We start from the raw sequence: 24122 nt of genomic DNA, 5'->3' as shown, positions 1-24122 counted from the left end.
CCTTCTCTCGGTGCGCACGAAATTCTCCCTGATCCCTTTTCTCCATTAACCCTCCTGTTCTCTCTACACTCTACAGTGCATGCACTCTTCTCCCTCTCTCAGTGCTGCCCTCTTGTTTCTCAATCCACAGGTCTCTCTACAGCCCCATATTTGCTACTTCCCTCTTTTTCTCTTTAAATCCCATGGCAACCTCTCATATGGGACCACCACCGATTCTCAGCTCTCCATTACCTCTCTTTTTCTCTTTCTGCACCCCAAAGCGCTCTCTGCACCAACCAGTCTCAGTTGCAGGCAGGCAGCACATCATATAGGATTGCTTTACCCCACATCAGACTATTAGTCCATTTAACTCAGTATTGTCTCTACTGATTGGCTGCAGCTCTCCAGGGGTTCAGAATGTGGGATTTTCCCGCCCTATGTGGAGATACTAGGGACTGAACATAAGACTTTCTGCACTCAAAGCAGATGTTTGTCTACTAAGCTACAACCCTTCCCCACATGGTTTGATGGCTGAAACAGGCTAGAAAAGCTAATGCTAACTCCCAAACCTCTGAATTCACAGAGGAGTAATTTCAATTATAGTAATGCAGAAATTCTCATACTACCACCCTCATTTTTGATGGGCGTTAGTGGAACCTAGTGTCCCCACAAAGAGATGGGAAAGATCTGCTAACAACAGGCATATGGAAAAATTCTAGGGAGCTGCAAACAGACATAGTGGAGGTCACAACAGGCCTATAGACATTATTTATAGCCCACTTTTACATTATTAGAATCAGGTGTGTAGCGATATTTGTGGTGGCCTGTATCTCAATTTTTTGGTGGCCAGCCATTGTTGCTGCCACCGCAGCCCTTCACCCCATCCACTGCTGGCCTCCACTGGCCCCTCTCACAACCACCATGGCTGACTTACTTCCCTTTGCCAGTTGTGACGTGGTACAATGGCGTCACTGCCCTGGCGTGAGCCCATCCATCAAAAACAGGTGCAGGAATGTCATTATACTGCATTGTGGCGAGCAAAGGGAACCAAGCCAGTCACAACGGTGGAAGCAAGATGGGGCCACAGACGTCAGCGGTGGGAGGGTTTGCGGGGTGGGTGAGCACAACTCCGCTGAGCGCAGTTAGCAGCCTGTGTCCAGAGGACACAGCCACTCCATTGTAGATCTGCCTCTGATTAGAACACCACCCAAAGTGGCTATGTTCTGCAGACAAGGTTCTAAAGGTACCACAGAATTACTTCATATTAATTGCTGGCTTCAGTGCATTTCACAGGCAAAACACTGAAATGATATCTTCCCCCAAACAATTAAGAATTGTGTTTTCTTAATGGCACATAAGATGGAAGTCAGAGGCAGGAATATGGTACCTGTCTAGATAATGTTGTCTAAAGTAACTGCTGAATGTTTATTTGTCCCTTACAAACATGTCATTAGATCTGCCTTCTTTAATCAATCAACCTTCCACTGATTTCAGTAAGTCTACTCCTGAGCAAACGAGCAGAGCATGGGAGATATTAAAAAATCCAGAGTAAATATATATATATTATGCCCTTTGAGCTATGTTGATCTTGTGATTTTCAATGCAACACATGTTTATTTGAGACTGAAGAAGTCTGAGGTTAAAGCCTGCAACAACGTTGCTACTACAGCAGTGTTTTTTTGGAAGAGGCAGGTCAAATTCCTTCCAAAATTGCAGCTTAGTAAATGGGCCTTTTCATCTATACTGTAGTCTTATAAAGGATGGTTATATTTCAACTCTCAGTTAACCAGACAGTGACCTTATGCTGTTTGAATTTACTCTCAAATTGGCTCTATCCCACCTTCTCCATACCTATTTTTTCCTCCTCTCTCTCTTTTTTAAGAAGCATGAAGAAAAGCAGAAAGCACAATATTTTAGTCATTTGAGCATGCTGCATTCTGAAATCAGACCACTAACTGGAAGTGCTCTCTGTTACCTCTATCTTTCAAAATTGGAGCCATTATAGTCATTCGTGCAAATCCACATTTAGCCTTTCATAAAGAGTGGATTTTTGACCCATTGAACTGGAAGAGCTTCTGCGCTGTTCTCATGATCTTTGACAAGATAGCCCTCAACAACAGAGAAGACAATTTCTTTCTGGTATGAATTTGTATTCTGTTGTTAAACTCTGGATGCTCAAGAGTGGTAAACCTGTTTCTGATAGCCTGCACTTCAAGGATGCTAAATCCTGTAAAAAATCTGAACACAATATAGAATGCTCTAAGGATACTTATTTTTACTGAAACGCCCCTGCCAAAGGAGGAGAGGAATTACTCTAGGGTATGTGAGCTCATCCCTGACTCTCTAGAGTGTGTGTGTATTTTCTAAGTGGGTTAAGAGAAAATGTTTTAGCAAACAATGGAGATGTAAAACTTATAAGTAACCTATGGATAACAGGCAAAAGAAAAATTCTCTACTGCTCTTTCTTTCCAGTGCTGAAATTGGGTGACTAGGGCATTCTGTGACAGATATAAAGTTACTGTCACACAGTATTTTCCTCTCCCTTAAGGATGAGTCAGAGTTTGCTCATAGGTGTTTTGAATTACACATCTTTGCCAATGTCAGATCCGTTATGCAAAATAAACTGGATTGTGCAATAAAATGCTAAGAAGAAGAGCTCTATTGGAATCTGTTCAGTGATACGTCATCCAGGAATTTTGGGGACAGATTAGGAATGACCCTAATAATCACATACTGCAGTCTTGCTCCTCTGGCAGAGGTAGGGGAAGATGCAAATTAATGAACAAGCCAGGAAGACCTTGCAATTTGCCACCTAGAAGGGGTCATGCTGTTCCCCCAAAAGTGGGGAAGTAGACCCAATATACTTATTTCCATTTCACACCCCCAAAAGTAGCAACAGCACTGCAGCCTAAATGCTAAACATGAAAACAGTAACAATTGCTGGCTGTTTCACAGAAGATAAAACATTTTCTAAGTTACTTCACTGTTGGTGAAGTACTGTTGGCCAGTGGTTCCTCTGCCCGGGTGAATGATGTTCAGCCTGTACTAGATGGGGTAGCACTCCCCCCCCCCAAGGGGCCAAGCCCGCGGTTTGGGGGTGCTCATCGACCCAGCACTGTCCCTAGAGGCTCAAATGGCTTCTGTGGCTCAGAGCACCTTTTATCAGCTTCAGCTGATATGCCAACTGTGACCTTACCCGGAAAGAGATAGCTTGGACACAGTTATTCATGCTCTGGTAACCTCTTACTTAGATTACTGCAATGCATTGCAAGTGGGGCTGCCATTGAAAATGGTCCAGAAACTGCAGCTGGTACAAAATAGGGCTGCAAGATTATTAACTGGGACTGGACATTTTGAGCATATTATGCCAGTGCTTCATCAGCATACTGGTTCCCAGTCCATTTCCAGGCCCAATTCAAAGTGCTGGTTTTTAACATAAAGCCTTAAATGGCTTGGGACCAGGTTACCTGAGGGGGCCCCTTGCCCCATATGTCCCAAACTAGACCTTCGGAGGCCCTCCTCCCAGTGCCTCTGACAAACAAGGTGAGGCGGTTGGCTACTAGGGAGAGCGCCTTTTCGGTGGTTACACCCCATTTATGGAATAGCCTCCCCAATGAATTTGACCTGTTTTAAATGAGTTTTAACCTATTTTAAATGAGTTTTAAAATTGCTTTGTATTGTATTTTGTTCTTTTCCCCTCCATCCCCTATCCCTTTGGTCTCTTATGATTTAATGTATTTTTAATGTGTTGTGAGCCACCCAGAGAACAACTTGTAACGGGGCAGCTAACAAATAAAGATTATTATTTCTTATTTACAGTCAGACAGGTGTTACTGACTGGTTTGTTTTATCCAGACATCGAGTCCTTCCCAAGGACCTGGGATGGCTGAATTTTATTGTCAATTGTTATAGATATCGTCGCAGAATATAGGCTGTTCCCAGTAAAGCTGCTTTTTTTAATTGGCTGATGGTGATTTCTGTGGCCCCTATGGTGTTGAGGTGCTCTTCAAGGTCTTTTGGAACTGCACCCAGGGTGCCAATTACCACTGGGATGATTTTGGTCTTTTTCTGCCACAGCCTTTCAATTTCAATTGGTAGATCTTTGTACCTGGTGATTTTTTCTATTTCTTTTTCTTCTATTCTGCTATCCCCTGGTATTGCTATGTCGATTATTTTGACTTGTTTTTCTTTCTTCTCGACTACAGTTATATCTGGTGTATTGTGTGGCAGATATTTGTCTGATTGTAGTCGGAAGTCCCATAATATTTTTGCATCTTCATTTTCTTCAACTTTTTCAATTTTATGGTCCCACCAATGTTTGGCTACAGGTAGCTTGTATTTTTTGCAGATGTTCCAGTGTATCATCCCTGCTACTTTGTCATGCCTTTGTTTGTAGTCAGTCTGTGCGATCTTTTTACAACAGCTGATTAGGTGGTCCACAGTTTCATCTGCTTCTTTACAAAGTTTGTGGTGGATTATTATTGTTGTTGTTGTTGTTGACACAGTCAGACAGGTGTTATTGACCAGTTTGTTTTATCCAGACATTGAGTCCTTCCCAAGGACCTGGGATGGCTGAATTTTGTTATCAATATTGTTGCTGTTATTATTATAGATATCGTCACAGAATATAGGCTGTTCCCAGTAAAGTTGCTTTTTGTAATTGGTTCATGGTGATTTCTGTGGCCCCTATGGTGTTGAGGTGCTCTTCAAGTTGTTTTGGAATTGCACCTAGGGCGCCAATTACTACTGGGATTATTTTGGTCGTCTTCTGCCACAACCTTTCAATTTCAATTTGTAGATCTTTGTATTTTGTTATTTTTTCTATTTCTTTTTATTATTGCTGCTGCTGCTGTTGTTGTAGTAGGATATGGAGGATGAATCTCTTGCATATTTTTCCATATATACAAATGCCAAATTTGCTACATGCATCCATGGCAAAAGAAACACATTAAAAGCCCAATATGAACTCTCAGCAGAAACCACTCCTTTTGCTACCAGTAATGATTTCCATGCAGGAAATTGTGTCTTCCGCAAAGTGGTCCATATTTTCCAATGAGGAATAATTCTTCATTTATTCTATTCCTTATTTAGGGCATATTCCCCCTTTTCCTGGCCATTTTTAGCCAGCCTTTTCTAATTCCCAAATGTCTCCATGTGAATATTCCAACAGGATACCAAGGCTCACTGTACAAGGCATAACATTAATCCCTTTTAAAATTAAAGTAACCTCTCAGGCTTTCATATCTACTTGTAAAAAGGGATTTTGCTTCACACCAGCACTGCAGTGCCTGCAAAAAGACAATGCAAGCTCTAAGCAATTATTTCTGATGTACGCAAGGCCAGAAGTTGTTAAATTTGCTTTGCCCCCTACTTTACGTAGAATTAAAGATAAATGTTATTAAAAGGACTGTTAATTTTTAAAATGTTGACATTTAGACCTAAGCATCTAAACTTTTCATTATTAAACCATCTAATAAAGGATATCAAAGAACTGTGCCTTTTTAATGAGGCATTAAAATACAGTAATACAAAAAAACCTCAAAACTGTTAAGCCTCTTAAACCCCTGGACTTACATTATCAGCTTTTATGTGCCTGTCAACACTCTGGAGTAAGAAGCAATGGTTTATTCTCTGTCTCAAATTTAAAAGCCAACTAAACTTCCTTCCACCATCCTGCTGAGATCTGTAACTCCCAGCAAAGAGCAGCAGCTAAATCTACCATGCAATACAAAGGCCAAGGCAGTCTGCATCTGTTGTAAGCCAAAGTATTCTACCACATCTCATTTCATACAGTCTATCATAGGAAACTGCCATATACTGAGTCAGACCATTGGTCTATCTCGCTCAGTATTGTCTTCACAGACTGGAAGCGGCTTCTCCAAGGTTGCAGGCAGGAATCTCTCTCAGCCCTATCTTGAAGAAGCCAGAGAGGGAACTTGGAGCCTAGATGCTCTTCCCAGAGCGGCTTCATCCCCTGAGGGGAATATCTTGCAGTGCTCACAGATCAAGTCTCCCATTCATATGCAACCAGGGCAGACCCTGCTTAGCTATGGGGACAAGTCATACTTGCTACCACAAGACCAGCTCTCCTCTCCACACAGCAACATAGCAACAACTAAAAACCCCTTATTTTAAACAGTACATGTAGGAAACGATTCTGTGGGGTGAGAGTCAGGAGGGGAAAGGCCTCCTGTCTATGTCACTGGCTTGTTCACAATCATTTCATATAGCTAACTTATAAGCACTCAAACCCAACTGTTATAAAATTAGGACTTTAAAAAGAGAACTCTAAACTACCTGCGTGTTTGCTATTGTTTGCCAGGGTGGAGTGGGGAAGAAGGACAGATTGCCCAATTCAGAGAGCTTACCAATTAGTACAATCTAATGTTAAACACACTGAAAATATTTAGCAGATTTTGAAATATTTTCAGCAATCAGAGTAGCTTCATAGAAGGGTAGCCAAATTTCACAGTCTCTTTGTAGCTGAGTTTCAGCACTTCCTAACACAAAGTCTACCCTTGGAAAGATATGTAAACATGCAGAATGCTGATCCTGAGATATTATACATTGTCAGAAACACCACAGGTGATACAAAGTACAATTCTCGTATGTAACTCTTCAGGAACACTAAACTTTAAAAATGTACTGCCTAATAAGAACTAGGTTATTACTGGAATCCATCTGCCAAGAACATTTCCTGCGCAATATTACCAAATGCAAGGCAGATGTCCATGTGTGGGAAATTTAAAATAAGTTGGCATTTTGTAGAGAAATGAATGGCTTGTTTTGTTAAAAAAAGGTGTGGGGGGAGCAGGGAGCGGGAAGAAAGTGACACACAAATATTTGCAGAAAGGTTTGGACAATGTAGGTCCCAAAGTTCCATTTGTCTTTTGCAACTTCAAATATGTTTTGTTGTGTCTTCTTTGCTGTATGTTCACTTTATATATTTTATATATAAATATATATAAATATATATATAAATATATAATAGATATATAGCTCCATGAAGCCAAGACATGCCACTTAAATCGATGGCATCAGGGCAGCTTATTCTTAGAAACCCAACAAAACAATCATCTGTCATTTGCAGGGCTAGTTGCCACCTGTCTAGTCCCACGATCCCATTCTGTCTGGTAGGACAATGCACAAATTATCAGCTGTGGTTTATTTCTGAAAGAAGGTTGAATTTTGTTGTTTTCCTTTTCGTAATTCAAAAAAACAACAACAGTATGTGGTGTTTTCTAACTTCTGGACATTTTATGAGATTTTCAGTACCAGTGAGGTGCAACAAAAACAAAAAGCATGACTTGCCTTAAGATACTTTATAGTACTGAACTTCTACTGTCCAACATCCTTACAAATGAAGCACTGGTGCTCCATGGGATGCGCTGGTGCTGTACATGGAACTGACTACCTCAACACTCATGTAGGAGAGGAATGCGAACTTCATTTACCTCCTCTTCTCCTGGAAGCCCTCTGTGTCACACCAAATTGTATCGCACAGCTCTCCGGATTTCTGAGTGACAGAGGATTTCCGAGGAAAGGCGAGACTGTCAAAATTGCCCAAGCACCGGTGCTACATTAGTCTGAAACCCATCCACAGGGGCCACGGAGCACCAGCATTTCATTAGTTAGGATGCTCAGCAACATATTTTTATCTTGGTTTACCTTGTTTTCATATTGTTGTCAGCCATTCTGAGGCCTTAGGTCAATCAAGTGGCATGTAAGTTTAAACTAACAAATAATAAATACAATTAAAATACTTGCGATCAAAAAAGTCTAGTAAACAAAAGCATTTCAGATGCTACAGTGCATTATAGTGGTAAGATTTATTTGTTTTGACTGATGTATCACATTAGCATGCACACAAGCACCCAGGGAATTGTCCAGTCAAAGGCAAGCACTCTTAAGCCTCATTGATTTGGGGAGAAACCTGAGCATGTACAAATATCAATGGGAGTAAAAGCACTGAACTATGGCTGGATCTTGCTCATAGCATTTTTATTTATTTATTTGTGTATTAGAGACATTTAATATACCGCCCACTCCGAAGACTCCAGGCAGTGCACAACAAGATGCAAACAGGCAACATTAAAAATTACATTCTAAATTAAAAACTAACATAACTGCCAAACAACAGAAAAATAAACTACAGGGCAAAAGCCTGGTGAAAAAGAAAAGTCTTCAATAGTGATCTGAAGATTGGCAAGGAAGGGACTAGCCGGATTTGTAGGGGGAGAGAGTTCCAAAGGAGCGGGGCAGCAACCGAAAAGGCCCTTTCACGGGTCCTAGAGCCCTGAACATCTCGGAAATCAGGGCCCGACAGAAGGGCCATCTGAAATTATCTAACTGGATGGGATGTAACTGGATGGGAGAGGTGGGTCTTTAGGTAGGTTTTTCACATTTAAAAGAAGAATATTCACAGTTGCTGAAGATTATTTCAAAAAGCTTTATGATATCAACATAAAATTATAAAAATCTTATGCTCAAAATTTAAATAGTCTTATTTGAGAGTTAAATGAGATTGCATTGGAATTTGGGTTTTATTTCTGACAGCTAAATACACAGTTGAGAAATTTAAATAGCAACAAGTGATCAGTTAAATATTAGCATGAATGCAGGGAAATGAAAACACAACCCTTCAATAATAAGCATTTATACATTATATGTGTCACATTTTTTGTAGTGGAGGGGGAAACAAGTCTTACCAAAAGTAACTTCTCCTTTACCAGTTTTGTCAAAAAGCTGGAATGCCACCATGAATAATGCATCTGGAGCACAGAGGACAGATTCAAATGCTACAAATTCTTGAAAGGATATCAACCTACCAAAAAGAAAGAAAGAAAGAAAATAAATAAAGCCACTTGCTCATGGAATGTTAAAGACAACCTTAGATCATTACAGAAAACAAGTACATTGGTCAAATCTTGATAAACAAAATATGCATCCAGTTCCTTTGTGCATAGTGATGTAACAATCATAACTAGCATAACAGAACAGACAGGGTCTTTTTAGTCATTGCACCCAGACTCTGAAAATATGTGCCCAGAATGTTCATTTAACCTTCCTTACTCCTCATCTTCTGGAAACCTGTGAAAATCTTCCTGTTTTTAGAAGCCATTTGATTTCGATTTTTAGAATCAAACTCACCCTGATGTTGCTATGGGCTTTTAACTTTTGATCCTTTTTTTGCTATTCTAGATTTGAGATTGAGTTGTTTTGGTTTTTGACTATTTCTGTTCATCCACTATTTTATGGCTGAATGTTATTTGTACTGTATTTCATTTCTTACTGCCTATTACCTTCAGGTGTGTTTTGTTTTGTTCTGAGAAGCAGACAGGTAGGATACAAATAATTTAAAATAAGGAGGGAGGAAGTGACACCACCACTACATCCCAAAGTGTTTTTAACAGAGAAAAATTAGCAGAATGTAATTATGGCTAGCAGGCTGCAGACATATGGTATGAACCACCAAGTCAAATAACCACACTAGATTAGGTCTCATATTCAATACTTGGGATGCACATATTGCTTGGGATTCAAAAAACTACTTCAGGCACACCCAAAGAGCTGCTGAGAAGCAGTGGGATTTTTTTACTCTTTTATTTTTTCAAGATAAAACAATTTGAAATCAGCCAAACTGGTTCTCAATCTCACGTTGGTTTGAAGAATAGTTTCCAAAGCAGCAAGGAACAATAGTGTTCTCCATCCCCCTCACCCTAAGCAAGAACATCCTTGCCATAATATTCATGCCTCATTCATGCTCATGCACTAAACACTACCAATCTTTAACTGTACTAGTCATATTACTGAATGGAAGGGGAGGGACTAGCTAAAGATTCTTGTGGGAAGGAGTATATGATGCTGCACACAAGAAGCTCTAGGGCCATAAGACTTTTAGCTTATTTTGTCCTCATGTGTTGGTTAGAATGAGACAGACCAGTCTCCTCAATGCAAGCAGTGAACTTTATGGCTAAGCAGGTAATGAACCCACATCTCCCTCATCATTATTAGTAAGAATATTTATATACTGTACCACATTTCAACCAAAAAAAAACCCCTTCTCAAAACAGTTTACACTGGAAGAAGAAAGACAAGGCTGCTCCCTCTCTCAAAAGGGTTCACAATCTAAAACCAGAGACAAGGTAGATACCTGCTACAGCCACCAGAGGGATGCTGTGCTGGGTTGGGATGTGCATGGAACAGACTTTGCATTCTGTTCCAAGCCCTGGAATGTTATGTCGGAACAACCAGTAGAGCCGGTTGTTCCAAGAGAACACCCTCATTCCAACTCGGAACGGACTAAGCGCCATTTTAGACTCCAACATTCTGCTCTTCTGGACTCTGTGCACACGTGGCAGCTATTTGCATGGTGGTGCTGAACACACAAATGGCTGCTACACGTGCACAGTGGCCAGAAGAGCACAACTTTTTAGTCCAAAATGGCACTTGGAACGTTCCGAGTGTTTCAAGCTCGGAACAGGCCCTCCACTTGACAGGTGTTCTGTTCTGAGTTACTGAACCTATATTAACTTGAAATGGCCAGTTCACAGTTGGAACGTTCCAGCCGCAAACCATTCTGTACATCCCTTGTGCGAGGGTTGATTACGACAGTTGCACTCCCCTTGCTAAAGAGAACAGGGTCACTACCTGAAAAGGTGCCTCTTTGCCCAGTTAGGAGGGGTCACAGCTGACCCCTCTTCCAACTACACTAGATTGGTGCATTAATCTTATAGATAACCAATATGTTTACATTGAAAAAAGAAAAAGCCCTATGAAAATAAAATGCTTAAAAATGCAGTATGAAAACAAATAATGTTTTGCATTTTTATGAGCAGCGGTGTGTGTGGGGGGGGGGGGTCCCTTAAATGACTAGAAAGTAATGTTACTGGGTCAGTCTGGAATTTTTAGTTCCAGATCTCAAACCAGGAAAGACTCATTGAGCTAATGCATGCCTTTTACCTTGTAGAAGGTTCATCCTTTTACAAGTTTTGACAGATTAAAATAAAAGACATTTTGGTAGCTTAGAAGGTTGTGAGCTGGCTTTTAATTTTTTCTTCTTCAAACTCCTAAAAGGTTGGAAGGATTTAATTGGGGCTGAACACAACACCATTTTACAGAGAACTTAAATTTCAAGTTTGGGAAATCCCTCAGTTTACCAAATGCAAATGCAAATTTCCCCAATGAATTCAAGTGCCATTGGATACAAAGCAACAATAAATTGCTTACTTGTAAACTACATTTTTCAGGCTAAAAACGAGTCCAAAAGGTGCCCATCTTTCTTTCAGCATAAACCAGGTGATCATGGATGCAGCTAGAAAGCAGCTCCTGTTATTGCATCTACTTGGGATGGGGCTGTAGCTCAGTGGTAGAGCACCTGCTCTGCATGCAGAAGGTCCTAGGTTCAATCCCTGGCTTCTCCAGGTAGGGCTGGGAGAAATTCCTGCCTGAAACCTTGGACAGCCACTGCCAGTCAGTGTAGACAATACTCAGCTAGATGGACCAACGGTCTGTCTCAGTATAAGGCAGCTTCCTATGTTCCCATGGAAAAAGCTCTTCCACTGGCTGGTATTTGTGACCAGACGACTCACATATTAATGTCTGCCTACTTTTTAGAGCGCAGCATCTTAACTCAAGTAGCTCAAAGCTACAATGAGACACAGGGGGATATAAATAATCATTTAGCCCACCCACCCCCACCAAAAAAATGCAATATATCTATTTCATTTAAGATTTGCTGTGGCATATGCTAGAGACTATCAACAGTTAATGTGTATATCATCATAAATATGCTTATGCTGGCTTGGCTAGGATTTGGTTAAAAAAAGTGCAGGCCCTTGAGTTATTGTAGTATTATATTTTCAATCTGTGATGTCTCTGTTGGGACATTCAGATAATAAGACTAAAAAAATTATTGTGACATGAGCTTTTGTAAGCTGCAGCCTACTTCATCAGACAGATGAAACAAACTGATGAAAGAAGCTTTAGCCTACAACGCTCATGTCACAATAAAATTTGTTAATCTTTAAATGGTACCATGCAACACTTTGTTCTTTTTGCTACAACAAACTATCACGGCTATATTTTTTGATCAAGTAATGCAAACACATTAAAAAGTCAGATATTTAATTAAAACAGTCCCCAATCAGTTTAAAAGAAAGCCATTGGCAATTTTTACAGAAAAGGTAGAAAGTGTACAAATGTGAGGCTCAAAAACAGACTACTGAAGAAGAAACAGGAATATCTGCTGTGCCAGCTGAATTCAAATTAACCCAATTTTTACATGTTAATTAAACCAGCTATTTTCTTCTTATTGTATTTTTGCTCCTTAAATAGACTGGCCCACAAGTGATTCCCAACAGATCTACTCCAACAACGACGTACTCATTTACTTCTATTATGACCACACAATACAGTAACTGAGCAGTAATTTTTCACAGTCAATTACACATGTGGTTCCTAATGGTTAAAGATGCTGAAATAATGGATGCTACATAGCCATATGCTCCAAGCTCTATACTGCACAAGGGTAGTTGCCTAGGTAACAACTTTTCTCTCTGGCTTAGCACAACCCTTCATTGAATATCATTAGGTTTCATTAAACAGCACATATTAACATGAACCTCAATATACTACTTAAGAATAATTTTGCCTACATAAGCAAGGGCTTGTCTAACTTAAAAGCCTGGCTGAGAAAATCCTAATAACCCTGAATTTTAATGATGCAAAACTAGTAAGGGATTGATGAATTATAAATCAAGCAGAATGATTCCCTATAAGTCAGAGGTTTCTTCTTCTGTACCATTCCTTTTTTTTTTTTTTAAGTGGAATCATCACTTCTTTGAAAGAGATTGATGTCAGAGAAGAAAATAAAATGGAAAGGAAAACTCAAGGGCACACATACACACACAACCAGGTACTTACCACACATTCTACAGCTACACTAAAAGGCCACAAACTGGCATTCTTGGCAGCCAATCGAATATTCGTTCAGTTAGTCAAGACCTGCCCTTCCCTATCCACCCGATAGCTTGCTACTGCCGCTGCCTTTCAGCTGGTGAAAGTTTAAGAAGCACTCCAGAGTCGGGCACGTTGTCACCTTTCCCCAGCTGAGAAAGAGGAAAGCGGGGAGCAGTATCAGCAGAAAGTAGGAGAGTGGGGAATGGCAAGCACGATGGGTCTCTGTGCTCATGTAACAATCTTCTATATATTTATTTCTCCTAGATGTACCCATCACTAATCCCATTTGTGGTAGCTCTCGTGAGAATTTGTAAGCAGCTGCCCATTAGTGACGGGGACGGAGAAAATAGGGATGCTGGCCCAGCCGCTGGGAGCAGCAGGTGGTGATGAGCCGGGCCGGCCACCAGGATAGCAGGTGGTGGTGGGATGGCCTGGCCGACATGAGCATGCAGTAGCGGCTGGCCCAGCCGCCTGGAGTAGCACGGGGCAGCGGGGCAGCCGAGAATTGATGGGTGGGGAGGAGGTGGTGGGCCGGCTTTTTGACCAGCCTGCCAGCCAGAAACTGTGGGCAAGAGAGAGGGAAGAAGCTGGGCAAGGGGGAGAAGTGGGTCAGCCGGGCCGGTGGGGGTACAGATGCTCTGCACCCGGCCCAACTAGTTCTAATTCAAATACCAGCTTCAAAGCACTGTGAACTTGATCTGTCTTTGGCCTATGGAGCAGCGAGATTCTAAAAACAGGTTTCTAACACTGGAACCTCTTTCTTTCTTAACCCCTGCTAACTGATCAAAGAGGCACCTTTTTAAAGTGGTGATTCTCTTTATTTCACAGGAGGGAAAGCAACTGGCCCTATCCATCCCCAGCACAACATCCTTCCAGTGGCTGTTGCTAGTGTCTATCTTAGGTTTTGTAGATTGTGAGCACTTTGGGGACAAGGAGACATAGATATAGATATAGATATAGATATAGATATAGATATAGATATAAACATTCTGTAAGGCATACCCACGGCTAATCCCATGCATGGCAGCTCTCACAAGAGTTTGCAAGCAGAAGCAACTGAATGGGCAGTAGGGATTCCATATGCAGATAGGGAGGAGCCTGTGATGGTTAAAATCAGTTGGAAAGCAATTGTCACTGGTCGGAAGATGTTCCTGATTGTAGAGGAGGGGTGTGTGTACAAAAAAGGATAGCAGACATAGGTCTGCAAAGAGAGGGGTCGTGAGGGAGGAAAGAGCCCCGTCGAGAGAAGGAGGCTGCTACTGTGTGAATTAGATGAGGAAACAAGATGAATAAGATCTGTTAACTCAGGAAGGGAGAGACAGACAGACAGAAGTGAGGAAAGAAAGGAAGGAAGCAAGGAAGGAAGGAAGGAAGCATGCAAGCAAGCAGGCGAGGGACGGGCCCGAGCCTGTTAGCAGCCTGAGGGGAATGAGCGGCCATGGCGGTGGCAGCAAGCGAGGAGGGGCCCAGTCAACCACTGCTGCTGCTTCTCCTGTAGGGAGGAACAGAAGCAGGGCTCGAGTGAGGGTGGGGAGGTCTCTGGGGATAGGGGGCTGCAGCTTGGCCAATAGGCACCAGCAACACTGCAGCCGTGACCAAGAGGTGTGAGAGGGATGGAGGAGTGACCAAAAGGCATGAGGGGGGTGGAAGCAACCGGATGGAGGAGGAACAGGAATGCAGCTCAGGTGAAGTTGGAGAGATCTCTGAGGGGGCTATGGCAATGGGTGAGGGGAGCAATCAAGTACTAGCGTGTAGATGTTCTGCACGGATTAAGCTAGTTTAATTTAATTTAATTATTTATATCTATGTCACTTTGGGAACTTTTGTTGAAAAGCAGTATATAAATATTTGTTGTATTTCTTCCATTATTAACATTCAACAGTGGGGAAACTATAATATAAACAAGGAAAATAAAAAGCACAAAAAAGGTATCCTTAAATATTAACATACGAATATAATATTTTAAAACTTTTCCAAGAATAATTTCTTCAAAGCACAAGCAGGTCATTAAAGTTAGACCAAATTTCTAAAGTTCCTCTTCTTACCACTTTGCTGGAATGAAACCAATTCAAATACAGACAGGAAACATATATCAGTTACCCAAAGTTGTAAATCAAGAGTAGATTTGTCCTTCCAGTGTTGCATAATAATCCTTTTAGCAACTCCACATGCCTGGAGAATCCATAGTTCTTTATGTAAGCATAAATTCCAAATACTAGGACTATAACCCCCAAGAACATGAACATCTTTAACCAGCAATGATCACTGCAAAATCACGCTTACAGTCTTATGATTTTCAAGCCAAAATGGAACATGTCGAGACCAAACTATATGCCTAAGTGTTCCCATCCAAATTACATCACCAGCAACTACAAGTCTGCAACCAACCCTCCCTAAACATGGGTGTCCAATGGAAATGAAATAAGAGTTTTTGTTATATTAATCTCATTTTAAAATCCAAGGAAGAATGCTTCACAGCTTTCAGGTTGGACCGCCACTGGTTTGAAAAAACAAGATACTCAAGTTCCTTATTCCAAAGATCTCAAAAATAACCAATATCAATCTTGTATATATCTTAAATTTAAGAACTCTTATTTTATTTATTTAAAATATTTATACCCCACCCCTCCAGTACACTACTGCTTGGGGAGACTCATAACATTAATAAAATAGATACAATGTAAAATAAAAGATTAATAAAATTAAACAAGTTAAAAGCCCAGGCTAAAACCACATTTAAAATTACAGTTTTAAAAACAGTTTCAAATTAACAGTTATTAATGAAAAGCTAAAAACTGAGAACTATAAAAACTAAAGAACCTACCAGATAGAAGCAGCAGATAAAAAATTATAAAGCCCCTTTAAAAAATGTATTGTTTTTTTTTAAAAACACTGAAGGAGGGAGCATGGTGAAGCTCTTCGTGCAGCGTGTTCCAAAGCCAAGGGGCCACAACCAAAAAGGCCCCGTCTCTAGACCCCGTCAACTGGATCTCTGTTAGTGATGGGGCCATGAGCAGGGCCTGAGATACTGAGCAGAGGGCCCTGGCATGTTTATGTGGGTGAATAAGACACAACAGGTACCCCAACCCCAAGCTATGTAGCGCTTTAAACGTCAAGACCAGCACCTTGAACCTAGCCCAGAAGCAGACTGGTGACCAATGAAGTTGCTGCAGGATGGGTATGACGCTCATAACGCGATTTGTACCCACAAGCATCATGCAATAGCATTCTAGACCAGCTGAAGCTTCCAAACTATCTTCAAGTGCAGCCCCATGTGGAATGCATTTCAGGGTTTTCTGCATTCTTAGGGGCTGCAGGGAGAGCTAGAGAGAGTTCCAATGGAGGAGAACAGATCTGACAAAATTTGAGCTGCTTACAGCTGCCAGGCTCTTCTGAATAACAAACAAACAAACAATCTATCTGAGAACATACAGATAGACAATATCATAGTGAAGCAACAGTAGATTTAAAGAGAACCTGGCCATATTGATGGTGGTTCTCCATTTTGTGCTTGGAGGATACGTGCCTGAATTGCTTAGAAGAAGATTAAAAATCCTGTTCTGAAAGAATATTAGAAACTAAAAGCTTCACACTTTGAAGATTCCCTAGTATCCACATCTCAGGTGATCACTTAAAATTTGCTTGGTTTTTAAGCTCCAGAACAGGGCAGAGCTAATCAAGAAATCTAAAATGTCTAAGATGGGAGCATAAGACCTTTGGAAACAACATAATACTGTCGTAATTAGCGATATCCCAGCAATTTTTCTATTTAAGAGACCATGCATTGCTTTGAAGAAATGATATATAGGATGTTAAGAATGAGTTTAACAACCTTTCCCCACTCCATCAGATTGAACTATTTGCTTTATGGTCATCTGAATTTCTGGAACAATTACCCACAGGTTATTCACTACTTTCGTACAATAAAGAGAAAACCCAAATCTAGGCCAAAAGGTCTATTACATGGTAGCAGCTCACACAATGGAGCTCAGACAACAGAACTTCCTAATGGATTTTATCCCCTCCATTATAAGATTAGTTACAACCACCAAAGGATATCAAGGAAATCTCTCCTACTGTTGCTCCCCTGCAGTGTTCCCTCTAACAGAGATTCCCAGATATTGTTGACTACAACTCCCAGAATCCTCAAACAAAAACCACTGCAGCTGGGGATTCTGGGAGATGCAGTCAAGAACATCTGGGAATCCCTGTTAGAGGGAACACTGCTCCCCTGCAACTGGTATTTAGAGACATCTTGCCTTTGAAGCTGGGGGTGGCCTACAGCACTAAGACTAGTAGCCATTGAAAGATCTGTCCTCCATGAATTTATCTAAACCCCTCTTAAAGCCATCCAAGCTGCTGGCAGCCACCATATCCTGTGGCAGACAATTCCACAAGTTGATTATGCTCTGTGTGAAAAAGTACTTCCTTCTGTTGGTCCTAAATTTCTTGGCAATTAGTTTCATCAGATGACCCCTGGTTCTAGTGTTGTGAAGTGAAGTTCTAGTGTTGTGTTATCTCTACAGACTGTCTCCACACTATGCATAATTTTATAGACCTCTATCATGTCTCCCCTCAGTTGTCTTTTTTCTAAACTAAAAAATAAAGTGCTCCGGGTCCCTTTTCATCTTGGTTGCCCTCTTCTGCACCTTCTCCAATTCTATAATGTCCTTTCTGAGTAATGGTGACCAGAAATGTATGCAGTACCCTAAATGTGGCCACACCATAGATTTGTAGAAGAGCATTATAATATTTGCAGTTTTATTTTCAATCCCCTTCCTAATGATCCCAAGCATGGAATTGGCCTTTTTCACAGCTACCGCACATTGAGTCGACACTTTCAACAAGCTGTCCACCACAACCACAAGATCCCTCTCCCGGTCAGTCACCGACAGCTCAAACCCCATCAGGGTATAAGTACAGTAGAGGTTCTTTGCCCCAATATGCATCACTTTACACTTGCTAACACTGAACTGCATTTGTCATTTTGTCACCCACTCCACCAGTTTGGAAAGATCCTTTTGGAGCTCCTCACAATCTCTTTTGGATTTCATTATCCTAAATAGTTTAGTGTCATCTGCAAATTAGGCCACTTCACTGGTTACCCCAACTTCTAGATCATTTATTAATAAATTTAAAAGCAATGGTCTCAGTACAGATTCCTAAGGGACACCACTTCTTACTTCCCTCCATTTAGAAAACTGTCCATTTATTCCTACTTCTTTCCCCTGACCTTCAACCAGTCACAAATCCACACATGAACCTGTCCCCTTATCCCATAACTGCTAAGTTTTCGTGGGTCTTTGATGAGGAACTTTGTCAAAAGCTTTTTGCAGGTATACTATGTCAACTGGATCACCTTTATCCACACATCTTTTGACACTCTCAAATAACTCCAAAAGGTTGGTGAGGCAATATTTAACTTTGCAGAAGCCATGCTGATTCTCCTTCAGCAGGCCTGTTCTTCTATATGTTTAACAATTTTATCCTTGATAATGCTTTCCATCAATTTGTCTGGAACAGACTTTAAACTAACTGGCCTATAATTTCCCGGATCCCCCCTGGATGCCTTTTAAAAAATTGGCATTACACTAGCTACTTTACAGTACTCTGTCCAGTACAGAGCCTAATTGTAGGGATAAGTTATATATTTTTGCAAATAGGTTGGCAATTTCACATTTGAGTTCTTTAAGGACTCTCAGGTGAACGCCATATGGCCCTGGTGATTTGTTAGTTTTTAATTTTTTCAGTTTAGAATGTCATGTCTCGTCACCTCAAATTGGCCCAGTTCTTCAGCCTCCAAGCCTGAGAAGCTCAGTTCAGGCTCAGATAAACGCTCAGTATCCTCTTTTGTGAAGACAGATGCAAATAACTCGTTCAGCTTCACTACAATCTCCATATCCTCATTAATAATCCCTTTCAGTCCCTCATCATCTAATGGACCAACTGCCTCCCAGGCAGGTTTCCTGCTTCTGATGCACTTAGGTAAGTTTTTGTTATTTCCCTTGAGGATTTTAGCTAAATGCTCCTCACATTCTCTTTTTTTGCCTCCCGTATTGTCTCTTTGCATTTCTTCTGCCAGAGTGTGTGTTCCTTTCTGTTCTCTTCATTTGGGCAAGCCTTCCAATTTCTGAACAAAGTCTTCTTCCCCTTTACAGCTTCCTTGACTTTACTTGTTAACCAAGCTGGCATCCTCCTCTTAGTGGATCCAGTAACCTCTTTGGGCGAACCATTCTAATAGGCCCCTCGCCCCTGCGGAGGTGGGAAGTGGTCGTAAGTCCAACCTTAACCAGATGGTGGTCCGTCCATGACAATGGGGAAATTACAGGAGTCCCCACCCACGGAACACCACCCTGATCAGAGTAAAATACCAAATTAAGCGTGTGACCTGCAATATGCGCTCTATGTGCCCTCTATGTGGGGCTGCCCTTGTACGTAGTCCGGAAACTACAGTTGGTACAGAATGCGGCAGCCACGCTGGTCTCTGGGTCATCTAGGAGAGACCATATTACTCCCGTATTGAAGGAGTTACACTGGCTGCCAATATGTTTCCGGGCAAAATACAAGGTGTTGGTCATAACCTATAAAGCCCTAAACAGCTTGGGCCCTGGGTATTTAAGAGAACGTTTTCTTCGTTATGAACCCCACCACCCATTGAGATCATCAGGAGAGGTCCATCTGCATTTGCCACCGGCTCGTCTGGTGGCTACTCAGGGACGCGCCTTCTCCGTTGCAGCCCCGAGGCTTTGGAATGCGCTCCCTAGTGAAATAAGAGCCTCCCCATCTCTGACAACTTTTTAAAAGTCTTTAAAGACACATCTGTTCACCCAGGCTTTTAACTGATATTGTTTTGTTTTAGTGGTGTTTTTAGAATATTGTTTTAAAATTTTAAACTGTGCTTTAAATTTTTAAACTGTGTTTTAAATTTTTTGCTTTTAATTTTTCTGTTTTTATTTTTAATTAGTGTTTTACTGTTTTTATTTGTTGTGAACTGCCCTGAGACCTTGGGTTAGGGTGGTATAAAAATGCATTAAATAAATAAATAAATAAATAAATAAATAACTTACAAAGCCCTAAACAGCTTAGGCCCTGGGTATTTAAGAGAGCGTCTTCTTCATTACAAGCCCGACCGCCCATTGAGGTCATCTGAGGAGGTCCGTTTCCATTTACCGCTAACTCATTTGGTGGCTACACAGAGACGGGCCTTCTCAGTTGCTGCCTCGAGATTGTGAAATGCGCTCCCTGCTGAGATACGATCCTCCCCATCTCTGGCAATTTTCAAAAAACACCTGAAAACCCATCTTTTCACCCAAGCTTTCTCAGCTTCCTAAATTTGGGGGGTTTTAATATCTGGTTTATTTTAAAATTAAAAACCCGATTTTGGGATTTTAATCACTGTAATTGTTTAATTGTTGTTTTAAAATGTTTTTAAATTGTTAATTGTTATATTGTTTTTTAATTTGTTTTAGCTCTTTACTGTTTTAGTGGTTTGTTTTAACTGTAAACTGCCCTGAGCCATTTTGGAAGGGCGGCATACAAATCAAATCAAATCAATAAATAAATAATAAACATTGTCTACTTGTTCTTTTCTATAGAGTAGAATTATAAGCATCTTAAGCTCTGCTTTAATACCAAAAAGCTAATTAGATTGCTAGATCTATCCAAAAAGTGTAGACATTTATGCAAAACTAGAAAGAGACGGATGAATTATTAATCAAGCATAATGATCCCCTATAAAGTCCATAGACATTTAAATAGCAGAAAAGTATAAAGCATTATACTATCATATAGAACAGGGCCCACCTCTGATATAGAATGAGATCTCCGAATGCCAGCTTTGTGTGTAAAATTAGTTACTTTATTTTTAAAATGGAGTTAGATGTCAACCAGCTGGCTCATGCATTCTTACTCAATTACACAGAACTCAGCCACGTGCTACTGCCCAGTATTTACATATGTTATATTATAAGTTTGGCCCGACCACCCCAGCTTTGGGACCAAATGAATGCAATTCTACAAGAATACAAGCATATTTAATTGCCAAACTACTATTAACTTCCCGTGTATGACAAACTACCCAAGGAACACGAGTCTGAAAATTCTTGGTTCCCCCATCCATTCTTCTGCATGTTTAGCAATACTAATCATTATCCTCATCATTGTATAATAAATACAAAAGCCACAATGCTTTACTAAAATCAGCAATTTAACCATCATAGCATAATGGGGCACAGGGTAAGCTATGCCTATTATTTAATGCTTCAATCTAGATAAACAACCTGTTCCGAAAAATGGTAGATTAGAGATAAATCAATAATAATGGGGAAAGCTGGCATTTCAAAGCATTATTTTGAATTGTTTACACTTTCTAAAAATAAAAGCGATATAGTATTCTGAGTTACTTACTAGAATCCAAGCTATGATTGGCAGAAATTGCATATTTTATTGGACAGAATTTAATTGTGGCAAAAAAGGGGGGTATGGATTGTTAAAGGAAGCCAGTTGTATTGTTAAGAGTGTAATTTGCAGGAAAATGTTTGACAGTTCATCTATGAGAAGGTGGCAGGTCCCCCAGAAGGCACTCCAAAAGACCCACCTGAAGGTCAGCTCTTTGCTAAATGCTTCAAAAGGCATCTTTCTAATGCAGAAGCATTCAGTATTCCTGTCCCACACAGGGCTGAATAAAAGATCACACTGGAGACAAAATTAGGGGGGAAATTCAGGCATGCCTTGTACATGGAGAGACATACAAATGCCTATTCAGGTGCTTACATTTATATGTGAGCGAGAGTTACTCTAGAGCTTCAGTTATGACCTGAAAAGCACAGGGATACTTGGACACAAAATGACTAATACCAAGAGGTCACTGGTGCTTGTCATTTTCTAAATTTGTATATATTTTACATAGTGGCAATGCAGCCACACTGCAGGAAAGTCTATGAAAGGCAATGACATAGCCCCTGAATGTTTTTGCCTATTCATGTCTCAAACTGTTAGTCACTAAAAAATATGTTCCAGTGCCTACCCAAGAACAATTTGGTAGTAACACTATTTTAGGTTACAGTAGAGAGGGCAGATTCACAGCAAGGGTCAAAGCCATGTTCTTGGATATATTCAGGTTGAAAATGCATTACTTTTTTGCAATGTGAAGAATATTTATTGAAATTTCTCTTTATACCCTATAAAAACCAAAAGTAAATGTGTACCTGCGGAATGTTCACACATGGTTTGAAATACAGGCTGGAAGTGGAGTGGAGTGTTTGTTAGTAAACAGATGGACTAAATTGGCTGGGATCCCAAATCCAAGCTGGACAGTTACATAGCATGTCATAGGATTCCAAAGGCTACTACAAGAACTTACATGTCCATTCTGGTGCTCAAAGGAAAAGGTGGCACGAAAGGATAACCATGCATGTTTCCAACTGACATTGCAACCTGCAATTCCTTTTGCTCAAACAGCAAGTTGCACAGCACAGGGTCATAGATTACTCTGGGCATTTTGTTGTATTTCAATGTTGCTAAATTAAGAGTAGGCCTTTTCCAATGTTCCTCCTGCTACACCTGACATTATCCAAGAATTATCTAGAATCCCCCTGCCTTCGTGTCTTCTATTCATTCCACTCCTCTTTAAAAAACTATAAATATTTGTTAAGCATTTATTACCTAGGAAGTATATATTGCTGCATGTGGCACATTCAGTTAAAGCACATCATAAAACTCAGTACAAAAGTACACACACATTCTAATCCCTTATGTATTTGGCACAGTATCTTGTGAAATGCATTTTAAAGTACTGTGCTTTTGTTTCCTCCAGAATACACAGAGAGATGACGAAGGATCAATTCCTATTGCAAGCAAAATGTGATGATGGTACATTATCTTCCATACACTTTCCTTGTAAAGAGCAAGATGTATTCAGCATATTCTTTCAATCTCTTAAAGTCACTAACATACACATAATTTAAATAAATTCCACATTACATACCCATCTTTAGTCTGATCCACCACACCTCCTAGCAACTGGACTGTGTTGGGATTAGGCACTCCATCTCCTATTATCTTCAGGAATCGTGTGACAAAGTCATTGGGAGACATGTAAAATTCACCATTTTTTTCAACGCTTGCATACTGTAAAAAATAAATAAATGAGGAATTGGGTACTTAAGTTACAAGGCTGCATGGAACCCATCATTCATTGGATCATTTTTGATGAATTATAATTACATGCAGATGACAAGACCCATGTCTGCTGCCATGCAGATAGAACTGCATGTGCAGCCAGCACGGCATCATCCTGTGCTCCAGTTTGGAGGATCAGAAGTTAGCCATGTGCTTGAGCATCCCTTCTCTTCTCATGTGCACTTCCCTCTTCACTCCCTGTTTACCACTAATTTCCCATGACAAATGAACTGGAAAATTATGGTTGGCACTTGCCCTCCAAATCAATCAGAAACCCACTATAAAACCATAATTGGTCCATTCACATTTTATTTATTTATTCATTTATTTATTTATTTTATTTCTATACCTCCCTTCCAAAAATTATTTCCTGTCTTTCTTCCACTGTAGAACTCAAGATAGCATACATGGGGTTCTCAGGCAGTCACTCATCCAGACACTAACAAGACCTAGAAATACTTAGTTTCAGCAAGGTGGAGACATTATGTACCCTCCAACAATGCCCTGGGACTCTTCACAGAAAATGATGTTTAGGATTAAACAGGAAACAGAGAGTGGGAGGAGGAAGCACATGAATCTACGGCTTGTTTCTAATCCTCCAAATCATGGTTTGGATGAGAGGATTGTCTGAATTCTGCCTGTATTTCCAAGTCTTTAATCCCCATGCAATCTCTTCCTCAGTGCCACTAGCAAATGCCAGTAGAGCAACTTGTGAAATATGAAAGATGAGTAGAATTTTCTCTTATACAGATTTAACAAATGCAGGGTTGTGCCCATTCAGATGTACAGTATGCATACTTAACAGCCATGTGCAAGACATTAGTGTTGTATGACTCTGACAACATTTTTTGAATTCTCTTTCTTTTTGCTCCCAAATACCTACCTCTAGGGAGCAAAAGCAGAAAAGAAACAGAAGTGAAAGCAGAAGTAAAACAAGTTTTATGTGAAGACTAAAATTACTTCAGAAAGAGAAGAAAACAATATGAAGAGTAGTAATAAAAATG

The 24122-nt window shown here is 40.4% G+C and overlaps 1 protein-coding gene across 2 annotated transcripts in view; it reads right to left on the bottom strand.

Annotated features, from left to right (window-relative positions):
• SLC25A13 (solute carrier family 25 member 13) overlaps nt 1-24122 on the bottom strand; it is a 187097-nt gene that overhangs the window by 97484 nt on the left and 65491 nt on the right. For both annotated transcript variants that reach the window (XM_053262710.1, XM_053262709.1), the window contains 2 exons: nt 22925-23067; nt 8688-8803 (listed from right to left, as the gene is read on the bottom strand). In XM_053262710.1, the coding sequence (XP_053118685.1) occupies nt 8688-8803; nt 22925-23067 (259 nt within the window). The remainder of the gene's footprint in view (nt 1-8687; nt 8804-22924; nt 23068-24122) is intronic.

The sequence above is a fragment of the Hemicordylus capensis genome, chromosome 6 (genome assembly GCF_027244095.1).
Source record: "Hemicordylus capensis ecotype Gifberg chromosome 6, rHemCap1.1.pri, whole genome shotgun sequence".
Taxonomy (NCBI): Eukaryota; Metazoa; Chordata; class Lepidosauria; order Squamata; family Cordylidae; genus Hemicordylus; species Hemicordylus capensis.
This window is presented reverse-complemented; position numbering and strand designations above follow the sequence as displayed.